General features: G+C 39.8%; 1 protein-coding gene across 1 annotated transcript in view; it reads right to left on the bottom strand.

The window, feature by feature from the left end:
- Positions 1–16,528, bottom strand: part of LOC140732818 (adhesion G protein-coupled receptor F5-like) — a 60,378-nt gene extending 43,850 nt beyond the window's left edge. Inside the window, exons 1-4 of the mRNA XM_073055449.1 lie at positions 16,459–16,528; positions 16,100–16,171; positions 10,551–10,578; positions 6,731–6,787 (exon numbers count right to left, since the gene is read on the bottom strand). Of these exons, the coding sequence (XP_072911550.1) occupies positions 6,731–6,787; positions 10,551–10,578; positions 16,100–16,171; positions 16,459–16,470 (169 nt within the window). The 5' untranslated portion in view covers positions 16,471–16,528. The remainder of the gene's footprint in view (positions 1–6,730; positions 6,788–10,550; positions 10,579–16,099; positions 16,172–16,458) is intronic.
- Between the last annotated feature and the right edge of the window lie 1,930 nt (positions 16,529–18,458).

The following is an 18,458-nucleotide window of genomic DNA, read 5'->3' as shown; positions in this document are numbered from 1 at the left end:
GACTTCAACAGATTTGGAGAATGGCAAAGAAATGGCAGATGGAATGCAGTGTCCGGAAGTGTACGGTTATTCACTTTGGGAGAAGAAATGAAAGGGTTGACTATTTAAGTATATTAAAAAACTGAGGAGCAAAGGGACTTGGATGTCCTTGTGCAATATTCACTAAAGGTTATTTTGCATGTTGAGTCTGTGGTGAGTGAGTGGTGAATCAGTGGAATTCTTTACCGCAGGAAGCTGTGGAGGCCAGGTTTTTATTGTTATGAGTGATGGACAATGGAGTGCAGAGTTAACCATTCGTCCCCCCGAGAACTACGAACTATTGCTGTAGTTATGCTACTATTGAGAGAGAGAGAGATAAAGCCCAGGCAAGAACATCTGCTACAGATAAGAGAGGGGAGAGAGACTGTTGATTTACTGTATTTTGACTCTTCCTGGATTATTTACCTTTCACTACAAGGACTTTACTTTGCTCATTAACATTCCTCGGGAGACAGCAGGAGTGGCCTGATTTGATGGACACGGTCATTCAGAGTTGATGGATAGCTGAGACCCCATGAGTGGGGATAAAAGACAGGTCTGGAGAGACACCCTTCAGACACACCAGTGGACACTGGCTGAGTGTCGGGAACCCACAGAAAGGTGGGGGCTTCGAAGACCGAATCAGGAGATCGGTCAGTAAAGCTCACAGTGTTACAGCAGGGCCGGTGGGGACTTGTGTGTGTGTCCACTCATGCCAGAGTGATGAGTCCACCACAGAAGAATGGTCTAGCTGAAGATCAGAGGGGTCATAACTGAATGGCCACAACGACACGATGGATTAAGAAAGCCACAAAAAGGTTTGCCTACCGCAACTGTTGCTGTTACATCTCGCTCGCTCTCTCTCTCTCCAATGATTTCAATAAAACAACCATAACTACTTCAGCATTTATGAACTGAACTTTATACTTTTCTATGACAATTCATTTACCCCTAGACATCAATAGAGCTTGTTTATTATTGATTATTATTATTCCTACACTTTTAGGTTTATTACTGCTAACTTGTTTTATATGTATATTTGCATTTTGTATTTGATATTGTATTGTGTAGTTTACTAATAAACACCTTTAGTTTGGTACCACCAGACTCCAACGGATTCTTCTTTCTCTGCTGGTCAGACACCCAGTTACGGGGTATGTAATATTATGTATATTTTAAGCAGAGATTGGCATGTTCATAATTGGTCAGGGCATGGAGGAATATGGGGAGAAGGCAGGAGATTAGGGCTGAGAGGAAAATTGGAGCAGCCAAGACAAAATGGTGGAGCTGACTTGATGGGCCAAATGGCCTAATTCTGTTCCAATATCTTATGCTCTTATAGCCTAACACTACAGCACAGGAACGGATCCTTCGGCCCACATACTCTGTGCTGAAATATTAATCTCAAATAAATATTAATCTGTCCAGTTGAATCGGACTGTACCCAGACCATCACCCTCCATACCCTTCGCGTCTATGAACTGTACCTATCTAAATTTCTAATAAATGTTGAAATTGAACCTGCATCCACCACATCCTCTGGCAGATTGTTGTACACTCTCACCAAAATTGTGAACAATTTCAAGTGCTGCTTGGAGCAATTTATTGAGTTGTATTTGTTATTTGAATTTTCTTGATATCCGTCAGTTCATACTTGTCTCATTGATGGATTTTGTTTGCCAGTCACTGTGACACAGTTCTGATATATCATCAATATAAAGATAAAAAGTTTGAAGCAATTGATAAGGCAATTCCAAAGCACAATTACAGCAGCATTGCCCACCTGATGTGTTGTGTTGTTTCTCTGCTGCTTTTTCAGAAATGTTTTGGAACAGGAGAAGGGCTGGTACCACCAATTCATAGAAGCTATTGATAACAGTAAGATTACTTGCATGTTTTTGGGCAAAGGTGGTTTCTCCATTTTTAGTGTAACAGCACACCTGCGCTCTAGAACAGTGTTTCTCAAGATAATCCCGATCACAAGTCTCAGAAAATTAGTCTCAAAGCAAGGCATAAATTTCTTCAGTTCATATTGAAAATAATTTTTAGGGGTTAAGTGTAATAAAGTTGTAGAATCATAGGACTCTACAACACAGAAACAGGTCCTTCAGCCCATCTAGTCCATGACAAACCATTAACCTACCTACTTCCAGTTACATGCACCTGGACCATAGCCCTCCGTGCCTCTCCCATCCGTGTACCTATAGAAATTTCTCTTTAATGATAAAATCAAACCTCCATTCACCATTTTGGCTGGCAGCTCATTTCACACTCTCACCATCCACTTTTTGAAGATGTGCCATTTCATGATCCCTCTTCATATTTCATCTTTCACCTTAACCTACGATCTCTAGTTGTAGTCTTTCTTTCCAACCTTATCTACCTGTGACACCACTTTCAAGAAATTATGCATCTGGATTCCCATATCCCTCTGTTCTACTGCACTCATCAGTGCCCTTCAACTCACTGTGTGAGTCCTTCCTTAGTTTCTCCTTCCAAAGTGCAACACTTCACATTTATTTGCATTAAGTTCCATCTGCCATTTATCAGTCCATTTCTCCAGCTGGTCCAGATCCTGCTGCAAGCTTTGGTAGTCTTCCTCACTGTCCACTGCATCCCCAATCTTGGTATCATCTGTAAATTTGCTGATCCAGATTACCATATTATCATCCAGACTATTGATATTGATGACAAACTACAATGGACCCAGCTCCATTCTCTGCAACACTCCACTAGTCGCAGGTTTCCAGTCCTAGAATTAAGAATCTACTTCCACTCTCTGGCTTCTCCTGTGAAGCTGATGTCTAATCCAATTTACTACCTCATCTTGAATGCCAAGTGATTGAAACTTCTTGACCAGCCTCCTATGAGGGACCATGTCAAATGCCTTAAGTCCACGTAGACATCAACTTTCCTGGTAACTTCTTCAAAGGGTTCTATAAGATAGTTAGACACGACCTACCACACATAAAGCTATGTTGACAATTATTAATCAGCCCCTCTCTATCCAAGTACTTATTCAGTGTATCCAGTCCTTCAGAATATCTTCTTCTGATATCAGGCTCACTGGCCTATAATTTTCAGGCTTATTCTTAGAACCTTTCACAACAACAGAACAACATTAGCTATCCTCCAATCCTCCAGCACCTCACCCTTGGCTAAGGATGTTTTATATTTCTCTCGCAAATACGAGGAAATCTGCAGATGCCGGAAATTCAAGCAACACACACAAGATGCTGGTGGAACGCAGCAGGCCAGGCAGCATCTACAGGAAGAAATCTCTCTGCTGGGACTCACAACAATCTTTCACTAGCCTCCGACGGGGATTGTGGGAACACCCTGTCAAGCCCTGGGAATGTATCTACCCTCATCTGCCCCAAGACAGCCGACACCTCTGTATACAGTCCATGACCTCACTGCTGCTTTGCCTCACTTCTATGGACTTTCTTTCCATCTCCCAAATAAAGACAGATGCACAAAATCCATTCAAGATCTCTGAATCTACCTATAAATGACTACTCTGACCTTCCGGAGGACCAGTTTTGTCCCTTTTGTTCTTAATATATGTCTCGAAATCCCTTTGGAACTCTCCTTCACCTTATCTTCTAGAACAATGTCATATCTTCTTTTAACCCTCCTGATTTCTTTCTCTTGCACTTATCATTCTGCTTAGGTACCTCAGTTGTTCCTGCCTACCTGTACCTGCTTTGCACCTCCTTCTTTTTCCTATCTAGGGCCTGAATATCACTCAAAAACTTAGGTGCCTGAACCTTTTATCTTTACTTTTTATTCTTACAGGGACAATCCAACTCCATACTCTCAAAATTTCACTGTAGAAGGCTTTCCACTTACCAAGTACACCTTTGCCAGAAAACAACCTGTCTCAATTCATACTTGCATGATCCTTTCTGATACCGTCAAAGTTGGCCTTTCTCCAATTCAGAATCTCAACCCGAGGACCAAATCTATCCTTTTCCATAACTATCTTGAAACTAATGGTATTATGAACACTGGATGCAAAGAGTTCCCCTACAGAGACTTCTGTCACCTGCTGTGTCTCAATCCCTAATAGGAGATCTACTGTCGCGCTTTCCCTAGTTTGGACTTCTATGTACTGACTAAACAAACTTTCCTGAACACATTTGACAAACTCTATTCCATCCAGCCCTTTTACAGTATGGGGGTCCCCGTCAACACTTGGGAAGTTAAAATCACCTACTATCACAACTTATGTTTCTCACAACAATCTGCGATCTCTCTACAAATTTGCTCCTCTAAATCCTATAATATAATCCCATAAATGTGGTCATCCCTTTCTTATTCCTCAGTTCCACCCATATGGGCCAAATGGTCTAATTCTGCTTCTAACTCTTATGGTCTTACAGAGTTCTGGTATATGAGCACTGCCGTGACATTTTTCCCTGACAGTAATGCCATCCCACCCCCTTTAATTCCTCCTGCTTTACCATGTCTAAAACAACAGAACCCTGGATTACTGAGCTGCCAGTTCTGCCTCTCATGCATTAGGTCTCACTAGTGGCTACAATATCATGGTTCCATATGCTGTTCAGTGCCCTAAGCTTATCCATCTTTCCTCCAGTACTCAATACATTGAAATATACACAACTCAAAACATTAGTCCCACCATGTCAACCTTTCAATTCCTGACTTTGTACATAAGCTTAACAACATCTTTCCCCATAACCACTCTACTATCTGCTCTGGTGTTCTGGTTGTCCTGCAATTCTAGTTTAAACCTCCTTTACACCAGCAAACCTTCCTGCTAGGATATTAGGTCCCCCTCCAGTTCAGGTTCAAACTATTCCTTCTGTACTGGTCCCGCCTTCCCTGGAAGAGAGCTCAATGATCCAAGAATCTGAAGCCCACCCTCCTGCACCACCTTCTTAGCCATATATTAAACCGTATGAGCTTCCTACTTCTGGCCTCACTAGTACATGGCATGGGTAGCAATCCTGATATCACAACCCTGGAGGTGCTGTTCTTTAACCTAGCACCTAACTCCCTGAATTCACTTTGCAAGACCTTGTCATTCATCCTACCCATGTCATTGGTACCAACATGGGCCACGGCCTCTGGCCGCTCACTCTTCCACTTACAAATGCTGTGGACTCAGTCTGAGATGTCTCTGACCCTGGCACTTGAGAGGCAACAAACAATCTGGGAATATTGTTCCCATCTATAGAACCTCCTGTCACTAGTGAATGCTTCTTCCACCCTCCCCCTTCCCTTCCAAGCCATAGGGTCAGACAGTGCCAGAGAACTGACCACTGTGGCTTTCTTCAGCAGAGTCATCCCCCCAGCACTGTCCAAAGCAGTATACCTGTTGTTGAGAGGAACAACCACAGGAGTACTCTGCACTGGCTGGCTATTCCCTTTCCCCCTCCTGATGGTCACCCAGTTACCTGTGTCCAGTACCTTGTGTGTAACTACCTCCCTGTATGTCCTGTTGATCAACCCCTCAGCTTCACAAATGGTCTGAAGTTCATCCACTTTCAGATCCAATTCCTTAACACAGTCTGTTAGAAGCTGCAGTGGGATGCACTTCTTGCAGGTGTAGTAATCAGTGACACTGGAGGTCTCCCTGCCCCCCCAAATCCTGCGAGAAGAGCATTCCACTTTCCCGCTGAGCACCCCACTGCTCTAACTAAAGAAAGAAAACTTAACCAAAAAAATTCTACCTACAGCCTCGGCGTCCCCTCGCCAAAGTCTCTGTGAGCTAAAGTCTTAACTCCCCACTCTGACACTGGCCCATTCGCATAATTACTGCTCCACTTAACCTACCTTCTTTTTATTGGCCCTTGCCAAGTGCCTAATTATGCACAATCCAACATCTCTTCAGGAACTGTGGTGTGCAGATTGTCCCGGCTGCCCCGTTCATTTCTTTTGAACTCTATTTCCCACTAGGCAAACCATCGCTCCCTTCTTTCGAACTCTCTGTCTTGCTACACAATCCAAAATATGAAATATGGCTGTGATTCTGATCTAAACATTAACTCTTAGCCTGAAATAACGTTTCATCTCAAAATTCAGCATGGGTCCCCAAACGCTAAGAACTTTCTACATGGGCACAATTGAGAACATCCTGACTGGCTGTATCACTGCCTGGTATGGGAACTGTACTTCCTTCAAATCGCAGGACTCTGCAGAGAGTGGTGCAGACAGCCCAGCTCATCTGGAGATGTAAGCTTCCCAGTATTCAGGGCACTTCCAAAGACAGGTGTGTAAAAAGGGCCCAAAGGATCATTGGGGACCCGAGTCACCCCAACCACAAACTGTTCCAGCTGCTACCATCAGGGAAATGGTGCTGCAGCATTAAAGCTAGGTCAGCTTCTTCCACCAGGCCATCAAACTGATTAATTCACACTGACATAACTGTATTTCTAAGCTATCTTGATGGTTCTGTTGTATATCTTACTCTACATACTATTTATTACAAATTACTATAATTTGCACATTGCACATTCATGCAGAGACATAACATAAAGATTTTTACTCTTCCTGTATGTGAAGGATGTAAGAAATAAAGTCAATTCAATTCAATTTCAATTCATTTCAATTCAATTCACTGTCTTTTTAAAAGAATGTTATTTTCATTTTGATTGCACTTTACCCTGTTGTAAGATGTGAAGTTAATAAAACAATAAATCAGAGCAGTTATTCAAATTTACATTTATATAGCAATATAACTTACCAGAGCGAGAACATGTCGGTTTACATTTGTATTTATAATGGTAAATTCTCAATTGACCTGAAATAGTACAGTGTACAAAAAATAATATTAATTCAAATTCTAAATATCTTACAAAGATAAAATCAACTTCAGCTAGCTGTTCTAAAATTGTTCAAACATATAAATTATTGATTTTGTGGAATAGTTGTGAAAAAGAATATTTTTAAAGTAGTGTGAGTGTAGTATATGTTGGTGTATGGAAAGACTGTGTTCTGGTTGAAAAACCACTTGAGAGATGAATCAACCAATTATGGGGGAGAAACCAGGTCACGTGGCATGGAAACATTTTTTGTTCAATAGCTGACTGCTGTATGGCCATGCCTTTGTGCACAACAGAGCAGTTAGCTTGCTCAAAGATTTTTCCACTCTCCATCTGCCATATTGCTGGGGAATTGATATCTTATTAGACTGTTTGTGGTAACTTATTTTTTGTTCTTTCTACTTCTCTTCTAATATTTATATCTGTGCACTTGTAATGATACTGTGACACTGTAATTTCCTTTGGGATCAATAAAGTATCGATCTACCTACCTTTCTATCTATCATTACAAATAGATAACAAATTGGATTCAAGAGTCAGAGAAATGAATGTCCTGTATGTCAAATTAATGACCTAAATACAGTTAATACCTTCCCCTGCCTGTACTCAGATAAAGTCCCAGGTCATAATGTCCAGCATTAACATTGTAATGCTTTGTGTGAAACCAGATGTTGAGCGCTGTGCGCAGATTGGCTGCTGCTAGTGTATTTTCTTCAGAAGTAGTGTAGTTTAGATTTGCTATATTGTTTCCTAGGACAAAAGGTTTGTCTTGTGAGGTAAAATTCAACAAGACTGGTCTGTACTCAATAGAATTTAGAGAAATGAGATACAATCACAATGCATTCTTTACTAAATGAAGCATGCCAATTGATAGAGAAGGGGTTTATAACCTAGGGTCCATAGACCCCTCAGTTAATGTTAAGACTCCATGGTATAAAAAAAGTCAGGAACCCCTGCCATAGAGGTAATCCCACTATATTTCAGTCAATAAGTTATACTCTACCACAAGAATTCAATTTTCAATGAAATAAGCATCAGATGTGGAGTACAATGCACTGTTGCTGCTAAGACAGCATATTTATTTATTTACAATCAACCAGACAAAAATCTGATGGTCATGTCTATCTCACAAGTCACTTTCTCAGCTAGCTTCATGTTATCAGAAAACACGGATACCATGTTTTTGTTTTATTATTATAAATAGTGAGTAGCTAAGGACCCGTACTGTTCCCTGTGGCATTCTATTACTGAGAGACCTGTTTATACACCTGTTTATTTCTACTCTTTTTTTTTTATCATCGACTAACTAGGTAAGATTTCCCATGGTAGGGGAGTCTAGGACAAGAGGGCACGACTTCAGTATTGAAGGACATTCATTTAGAACAGAGATGTGGAGAAATTACTTTAGTCAGAGGGTGGTAAATCTGTGGAATTTGTTGCCATGAGCAGCTGTGGAGGCCAAGTCATTGGGTGCATTTAAGACAGAGATAGACAGGTTCTTGATTAGCCAGGGATTCAAAGAGTATGGGGAGAAGGCGGGTGAGTGGGGATGACTGGAAGAATTGGATAAGCCCATGTTTGAATGGTGGAGCAGACTTGATGGGCTGAATGGCCTACTTCTGCTCCCATATCTTATGGTTTTAAGAAAATCAAATTATGATTAAAAATGAGAGAGAAAATTATTATTTCAACAAGGTAAAACTACATAATGTTATGATATAAAAAGATCTGGAATCTTCATGCATAAACACCAAGGTGTATGGAGTATGTAGATCCAACAAAGAATTGGGAAGGCAAATGAAATGGCCTTTATTTCAAGGGCTGAGAAGTACAGAAGTAGAAATTTTTGATTATTTTACAGGGCATTGGTGAAACTGTATGTGAGTAATGCATAAATTTTTATTTCCAGATTTAAGGAAGGATATGCTTTGATTGGAAACAGTGCAGACAAGGTTCACCAGGTTGACTCCAGGGATGAAGTTAACAGGGGAGGAAAAACTGAGCTCAATTGACCTGAAGTCATTTGAATTTAGATAATGAGAGGATATTGAAATGCAGAAGAATCAATGGGGTTTGGGGGGGCAGTGGTTGAGGATCTTCCTCTTGCTCGGGCTTTTAATACCAGAGACATAGTTTTGGAAGTTTCTTACCTAAGGCAGAGTGAGGACAATTGAATTGCAGGGGATTTAAGGTTTTTGGGGAGAGAAAGGGCAAGTGCCTATGAGGCAAAGACCGATTGGCCATTATCTTACTGAATGCAAAACAGGTTCAAGGAGCCTATTGGCTAACTTTTGTTCCAGCTTTGAATGATCAAATGTTTGTTTATTTATAATGTTCTTTTCTTAGTAATGTGGTACCTCAAATCCATGTGAGATTTTTTTTATAGTAATAGACTGTTATCTGGTAACTTATTTAAAGTCTTTTGAAAATCTTATCTACTTGGTTATTTACATCTTCAAAAACCCTTTAGGTTTGTCAAACGTAATTTTCCTTTCACAAATAAAACAAATGCTGCATTGCCAAGGTTAGCATTGTATTCCAGTTGAACATGACTTTAATGTGAAATATTGAAATCTATAAAGAATATATTTATAGATATTACAAAGAATTGAACACTGGCATGCAGATGAAACAACATTCAGTTCAGAATTTTACGTAAGGTCTAAGTGATCTTCATCTTCAGCCAATGAATGTTTACAAAGTAAACACAAAGTACACTGCAGATGCTGTGGTCAAATCAACACGTACAAACACGCTGGAAGAACTCAGCAGGTCGGGCAGCATCCGTGGAAACGAGCAGTCAACATTACAATAGACAATAGACAATTGGTGCAGAAGTAGACCATTCGGCCCTTCAAGCCTGCACCGCCATTCTGAGATCATGGCTGATCATCTACTATCAGTACCCGGTTCCTGCCTTGTCCCCATATCCCTTGATTCCCCTATCCATAAGATACCTATCTAGCTCCTTCTTGAAAACATCCAGAGAATTGGCCTCCACTGCCTTCCGAGGCAGTGCATTCCAGACCCCCACAACTCTCTGGGAGAAGAGGTTTTTCCTTAACTCTGTCCTAAATGACCTACCCCTTATTCTCAAACCATGCCCTCTGGTACTGGACTCTCCCAGCATCTGGAACATATTTCCTGCCTCTATCTTGTCCAATCCCTTAATAATCTTATATGTTGCAATCAGATCCCCTCTCAATCTCCTTAATTCCAGCGTGTACAAGCCCAGTCTCTCTAACCTCTCTGCGTAAGACAGTCCGGACATCCCAGGAATTAACCTCGTGAATCTACGCTGCACTTCCTCAACAGCCAGGATGTCCTTCCTTAACCCTGGAGACCAAAACTGTACACAATACTCCAGGTGTGGTCTCACCAGGGCCCTGTACAAATGCAAAAGAATATCCTTGCTCTTGTTACGGGCTGAGACACTTCGTCAGTCCTGCTGAGTTCCTCCAGCGTGTTTGTAAAGGTTTACAAAGACTTTCTGCATGTCATCATTTCTCCCACAGCTTTCTCTTAGTACTTGCATTCTATTGTATAGTCATTGTAAATTTTTGTTGATTACACGAAATGCACTGTTTGGAAGGACAACTGGAAGCAGTTTCTTGAATGAGCTATACTGAGGTGTATAAGAATATCAATATATTAACACTGAAAAAGGGTGTTTTAGTACATTGATTATAATCCTTTGATCGTCTGATGATACAAAAAATGCAAATACATCATACTGCTTACCACTATCAGATGTTCCTCCCGCACTTTCCTACAAATTTTGAAAAAAAAAGTGACACTTATGAATAAAGGATACAGTTTCAAACCTTCTGATTGTATATAGATTTCTAGGTGAAAATTTATGGAGTTTCTTCCTGTTTAATTTAACCAACTTGACTTACTGTTAAATTCTTTGATCTGCCATTTAGTAGCAGGCTCTTTGATAAATCCATGTTACCAATCACCAATCACCAATTACCAGATACTAAAAACTTCTTTAAGTATATAAAGTGTAAAAGAGAGCCGAGGGTAGATATAGGTCCAAAACAAAATGATGCTGGAGATATTGTAATGAGAGATGCAGAGATGGCAGAGGAACTGAATGTGTGTTTTGCATCAGTCTTCACAGAGGAAGATGTCTGCAGTGTACCGAACATTCAAGAGTGCTGGGGAAGTGAAGTTTGTGCAGTGAAAATTACGACTGAGAAGGTGCTCAGGAAGCCTAATGGTCTGAGGTGGATAAATCTCCTGGACCTGATGGAACGCACCCTCGGGTTCTGAAGGAAGTAGCTGGAGAGACTGTGGAGGCATTAACAATGATCATCCAAGAATTGATAGATTCTGGCATTGAACCGGATGACTGGAAAATTGCAAATGTTACTCTGCTATTTAAGAAGGGTGGGAGGCAGCAGAAAGGAAACTATAGACCTGTTAGCCTGACATCGGTGGTTGGGAAGATGTTGGAATTGATTGTTAGGGAAGAGATTACGGAGCACCTGGAGGCAAATGACAAGATAGGCCAAAGCCAGCATGGTCACCTGAAAGGAAAATCCTGCCTGACTAACCTACAGCAATTTCTTGAGGAAATTACAAGCAGGGTAGACAAAGCAGAGACAGTAGACATGGTGTACCTGGATTTTCAGAAGGCGCTTGATAAGGTGAAGCAGCTCAGCAAGATAAGAGCCCATGGAATTACAGGGAAGTTACTAGCTTGGGTGGAGCATTGGCTGATTGGTAGAAAACAGAGAGTGGGAATAAAGGGATCCTATTCTGGCTGGCTGCCGGTTACCAGTGGAGTTCCACAGGGGTCAGTGTTGGGACTGCTGCTTATAATGATGTATGTCAATGATTTGGACTATGGTATTAATGGTTTTGTGGCTAAATTTGCTGATGATACAAAGATGGGTGGAGGAGCAGGTAGCGTTGAAGAAACAGAGAGCCTGCAGAGAGACTTAGATAGTTTAGGAGAATGGGCAAAGAAGTGGCAAATTAAAAACACTGTTGGAAAGTGCATGGCCCTGCACTTTGGTGGAAGAAATAAATGGGCAGACTATTATTTAGATGGGGAGTGAATTCAAAATGCAGAGATGCAAAGGGACTTGGGAGTCCTTGTGCAAGATAACCTAATGGTTAACCTCTAGATTGAGTCAGTTGTGAAGAAGGCGAATGCAATGTTGGCATTCATTTCTAGAGGTATAAAATACAAGAACAGGGATGTGATACTGAGGCTCTATAAGGCACTTGTGAGACCACACTTGGAGTATTGTGTGCAGTTTTGGGCTCATTATTTTGGAAAGGATATACTAACATTGGAGAGGGTTCAGAGAAGATTCATGAGAATGATTCCAGGAATGAAATGATTACCATATGAGGGACATCTGGCAGCTCTTGGGCTGTATTCCCTGGAGTTCAAGAAAATGAGTGGGGATCTCATAGAAACACTCTGAATGTTAAAAGGCATGAACTGATTAGAAGTGGCAAATGTTATTTCTCATAGTAGGGGCTTCTAGGACAAGAGAGCACAACTTCAAGATTGAATGACGTCCTTTTAGAACTGAGGTGCAGAGAAATTACTCTAGTCTGAGGGTGGGAAATCTGAGGAATTTGTTGCCATGAGCAGCTGTGGAGGCCAAGTCATTGGGTGTATTTAAGGCAGAGATAGATAGGATCCTGATTTGCCAGGGCATCAAAGGGTATGGGGAGAAAGCAAGAGAGGAGGGATGACTGGAAGAATTGGATCAGCCCAAGACTGAATGGCGGAGCAGACTCAACGGGCTGAATGGCCTACTTCTGCTCCTATATCTTATGGTCTTATGGTCTAATTCAAATGTATTAATTCTCTGCAGTCTCATAAGCTTTTAAAACGATGAAAAGATGATCTGAAAGAGGTGATGCCTATAAAACCACAGGCATATAGGACATATTTGAAACCAGGATTACTACAATGAAATGAAAGTACAGATAATTGCTTCACAAGTATCAGGTAAAACTGAGAATCTGCAATTTATTGATCTTCTTTCATAACTCCTGTAATCAACTTAATTATAGATACAATAACATTTAGACACCTTACAAAAAAATTTAATTGACCACTGCTTTTTGATTCAGCTCTAATGCAAAGTGACCTCATTGGAGATATAAATTTCATGCTATTTTTTTCTTTTCATTTAGTTTTCTTCTCGATATTTCTCTTCAGATTTTCCTACCTATACATTGACAAGGAATTCTGATTATTTATTTATCATAGAGTGCGGAATAGGCCCTTCTGGCACTCTGAGCCACACCAACCAACAATCGCCTGATTTAACCCTAGACCAATCACAGGAAATTTTACAGTGACCAACTAACCTCCCAGCCGGTACGTCTTTGCACTGTGGGAGAAAACCGGAGCACCTGGAGGAAACTCACGCTGTCATGGGGAGTACGTACAAACTCCTTACAGGCAGTGTTGGGAATTGAACCCAGGTTATCTGCACTGTATTGTGCTAACTACTATGCTACCGTGCCACCCCAGGTTTAGTTATAATTGTCTGCTTATTCCTTTACACTTTCTTACGGCTTAGAATCTTTTTTTTTTTTGCCTTTTCTGTTCGGCTGATAACCTTTCTGTTCGAGGTCTGTGTACTGAACTGTACTGAGTAAGGCCTCGTGAAATGACAATTCAACTCTTTTTGAACCTTAGCACATGAGGTCTTTTAATGTCTGTAGCTGGATTCTTTCTTAGTCTCAGCACCCTTAAAATGAAAGATAGCTTGGTAGATTGTTTTTTGGATTCAGGTTTATTGATTATATGTAATATTAATGGTCTTTTGTAAGTCCAAATGGAATATTGTGTGTGACAAGATCTCAGGAAGTGACCATTACAGTGTCCAATATATATCTAAGGGCATTCTGAACACTGTGTTAATGGACACAGGCGTGTTTGATAAAAAAAAAGACAGGCCATGTTGAGACAAAAGACCAAGGAGTTTGTTTGTCTCATGGTTGCTCACATTTATCAGGATGCCTTTTCTGGCTTTGTTAGATGTCAGCTGAGGGCCAGACATTGCAAACAGTACCTGTGACCTAGGGATGGTTTCACAAATGAGTCAGAATTCAGAGTTGCCCCAGTAACAACAATCAATTAGTGACTAAGAATCATAAGCCCTGAAATCTCTTTGGAAATCTTTGTGACTTGCTATGTAGTATTTAGTGTGGTTTATTTATGTTTCCTATTTTATGATAATGGATTAGGTTTAAGTTACTTTATTATGCTTGTACACTTATTACCACAACTTCCGGACATTCAAAATGTTGGGTTTGATCAACCCAGCCCATTACAAAAGGCATAAGGTATGTTATCTTTTATTAGCTGGGAGAATGAGTTCAAGAGCTGCGACCTAACATTGCAGCTCTATTCTAAAACTCTGATTAGATCACATTTGGAGTATTGAGTTCAGTTCTGGTTGCCTTATTATAAGAGGAATGTAAGAACTTTAGAGAGGGTGCAGAGGAGATTTACCAAGATGCTGCTTGGATTACAGAATGTCTTCTGAAGATGGGTTGAGTGAGTTTTTCTCTTTGGAGTGAAGGAGGATGAGGGGTGAATTAATAGAGGTGTACAAGATGATAGAGTGGGTAGCCAGTGCATTTCCTCCCAGGTCCTCAAAGAAAATTTGTATAATTTTAATATAACTGGAAGAAAGTATGGGGGTGGGGGAATTGTCAGAGGAACATTTTTCACACGAAGAGTAGTGGGTACATGGAACAGAATGATAGGGCAGTGGTTGAGACAGATGAATTGGGGCAATTTAAGAGACTCCTAGATAGACACATGAATGAGAGGAAAATGTGGGAGCGAAGGATTAGATTGATCTTGGAGTAGGTTAAAAGATCAGCACAACATTATAGGGCAAAGTTAGGGCAACATTATTGTACTCTACTGGTCCATGTTCTAAATGTCGCCCAAGGCATTCAGTCAAAATGGACAATGTTGCATTTTGTCCAAGGTTTTCAAAATCAGAGAACTATAAGCCATTTAGCTTCCCTGGTCAATTATTGGAGGTTCTGTCCACCTCAGATGATAGGTATTTATTGAGTTGTCTTTGTTATTTGAATTTTCCTTATATCCGTCAGTTCATACTTGTCTCATTGATAGATTTTGTTCACCAGTCACTGTGATACAGTTCTGATATATCATTGACATAAAGATATGAAGTTTGAAGCAATTGATAAGGCAATTCCAAAGCACAATTACAGCAGCATTGCCCACCTGATGTGTTGTGCTGTTTCTCTGCTGCTCTTTCAGAAATGTTTTGGAACAGAAGGGCTGGTACCGCCAATTCATGCAAGCTATTGATATCAGTGAGATTCCTTGAGTGTTTCTGGGCAAAGATGATTTCTCCATTTACACTCAAAAATAGCACACCTGCACTCTAAAATAGTGTTTCTTAAACTAATCCCATTCACCAATCTCAGAAAATCAGTCCCAATGTATGTCATAAAGTATTAAAGAAAATTTCTTCAATCCATATTGAAAATAATTTTTAGGTGTTAAGTGTAATAGAGTTGTAGAATCATAGGACACTACAACACAGAAACTGGCCCTTCAGCCCATCTAGTCCATGACAAACTATTAATCTGCCTAGTTGCATCAACATGTGCCTGGACCATAGCCCTCCATTCCCTTCCTATCCATGCACCTATCAAAATTTCTCTTGAATGTTGAAATCATCCTTCAGTTTGGCAACTCATTGCAGTCTCTCACCACCCTCATGTTCTCCTTAAACATTTTATCTTTTACCCTTAACCCATGACCTCTAGTTATAGTCTCACACAACATCAGTGTGTGTATGTATATATGTATATATGTATATATCTATATATATATATATATATATATATACACACATGCATACACACACACACACATACACATATAATATTTTCTAAATATATAGTGTGAGAAGTTTTGAATGCATTTAGAGTAATTTATTAAGTTGCAATTTGTTATTTTGTGGATTTTCATGATGGGCATTAGTTTGCAGATTTGCCATTGGTGGATTTTGTTCACCAGTTACTACTAAATATGTTTGGTATGTCATCATTATAAAGGCATGAAATTTGAAGCAATGTTATTCAAATCAAAATTATTGCATGTATGTGGAGGATTATTTCCTTCTGTTAATAAAAGTAATGTACCGTTCATAACAGACCACACCAGCTGTTATATTATTTTAATTCATTATTAAAACTAAACGATAAGGATACCAGCAATATTTGCTTGACACAAAGTACAAAGAATGTCTACTCACAGTTGAAATTGATATCAAAAGAGTGCAAGTGAGAATCATGAGAAACCGCAAATCCTTATTTCTGAGGTTCACCTGGAAGAAAGTTGAAAAGTAAACTAAAATGCTGAAATGAATAGTGGAAATATGCATCTACACTGCCCTTCCCAAACCAGATCACTTATCAGATGGGTAGTTCTCTTCTTAAAGCCAATGTGCATATTTGGGAAATAAAATCACATATTTTATTATAAAAAGATATCCATTTACGAACTTTGCCTATCACAAATTGAAGATAGTCTATTTTGGATTGTAATTTTATGTACTATCATCATAGAAATAAATGTACAATTGAAAAAACTGATAGAATAAAGTGTACTCACATTTTTCCCCATTCTCTCTTCTATTAGTTGTTACAGTTGTTACGAACAATGCTTCCTTGTTGACTGAGTTTACTGAATGAGAGAAAGGTGTTGCAATGTAAACTACTTCCCAAAATAGTGACGTATGCACAAGATATAAAGGTAATTTTCATTGCAGGCAACAAGACCATGTGAGTAGCTATTTAAATTATCCTATGGACTTCAACAGCCAAAAACACAGGTAAATGGTGCAACCAGTTTTTCTTTTTTAATATAATTTGCAAATACAGTTACTTTAATGCTGAAACATTAACATATAAATCAATCAGATTTGTCTAACATATAAATCAATCGGATTTGTCTATCAAACACAGAGTGCAGAAAGAAGCCTTTTCTTTTGCCCTGCAGCCCTTGAGATTTTTTTTTGAGTAAATACCTGTCTTATCACATATTCTGTGGGAGCAGTCAGGAAGTTTTTGGTGTAGCAGTGAGTCACGTTAAGCCTTCTCAACTTGCCCTCAGCTGTAAGGCCAACAGCTGATTATTTATGATTTAAGACAATACAACCATAAGAAAATAAGATATAGGAGCAGAATTAGGCCCTTTGACCCATTGAGTTTGCTCCACCATTTCATCATGGCTGTTCCAATTTGCCTCTCAGCCCCAATCTCCTGCCCTCTCAAAGTATCCCTTCATGCCCTGACCAATCAAAAATCCATCACCCTCTGTCTTAAATATACATAAAGACTTGGCCTCCAAAGCTACCCATGGCTAAGAATTCCACAGATTCAACACTCTCTGGCTAAAGGAATTTCTCCTCATCTCTGTTCTAAAAGGACACCCCTCTATTCTGAGGCTGTGACCTCGTTCTTAGACTCTCCCACCATAGGTAACATCCTCTCCACATCCATACTACCAAGGCCTTTCACTATTCGATAGGTTTCAATGAGGTCACTCCTCATTTTTCTGAATTTCAGTAAAGCCATCAAATGCTCTTCATTTGTGGCAAGCCATTCAATCCTAGAGTAATTTTCATTAGCCTCCTTTGAACCCTCTCCAGTTTCAGCACATCTTTTCCAAGAAAAGGGACCCAAAACTGCTCACAATAGCAAGTGGGGCCTCACCAGTGCCTTATAAAGTCTCACCATCACATCCTTACTTTTACATTCTAGTTCTCTTGAAATGAATGCTAACATTGCATTTGCCTTCTTCATCACAGACTCAACCTGCAAATTAATCTTTAGGGAATCCTGCACAAGGACTCCCAAGTCTCTTTATACCTCTGTTTTTTGTATTTTCTCTTTATTTAGAAAATAATCAACCCTTTCATGTCTTCTACCAAAGTGCATAACCATACACTTCCCAACACTGATAAAGGGTCTTGGCCTGAAGCAACAACTGTTTACTCTTTTCCATCGATGCTGCATGACCTGTTGAGCTCATCCGGCATTTTGTGTGTGGTGCTAGGCTTCTGAACTCCCTGCCGCATCTCATTCAATGTGTCGCCAGTTAATTTGTTTTATCCCCTACAATATTTAAATTTTACACTATACTTTGTTTATTTATGCATAATTCATTTGTAGATATCATCCTTATTTTCCTAAGTTATTGTGTGTTATATGTGTGTTATGTGTACTGTTGTGCTTTATACTCTGGTCTGGAGAAACATCTCATTTGACAATATACATGTATATAGTTAAACAGCAATAATCTTGACTTATCCTCTGCAAATTCTTTCCTTTCAGTTATTTATTCAGCACTCACTAGAATGATACAATTAAGTCTGCCTCACAGCGGATTCAAGCACCTAACCGCTTGCTGCATAAAGATCTTCTGCCTTCACTTCCGGCTCTTCTGTTAAACATTTACATCCTGACTCTCTTAATTCCTGACTCTTATGCCAATAAGCAGTTTTTCTTGACCGTAGTTTCATGATTTTAAACTCTTCCATCGCACCTCCTTGTGACTTTCTGTGGTTCAAAAAGATCATCTACAGTTTAGCACCATAGAGTCATAGAGCA

This window comes from Hemitrygon akajei, chromosome 9, assembly GCF_048418815.1.
Source record: "Hemitrygon akajei chromosome 9, sHemAka1.3, whole genome shotgun sequence".
NCBI lineage: Eukaryota > Metazoa > Chordata > Chondrichthyes > Myliobatiformes > Dasyatidae > Hemitrygon > Hemitrygon akajei.
Note: the sequence above shows the minus strand (reverse complement) of the source record. Positions and strands in the feature narration are given on the sequence as shown.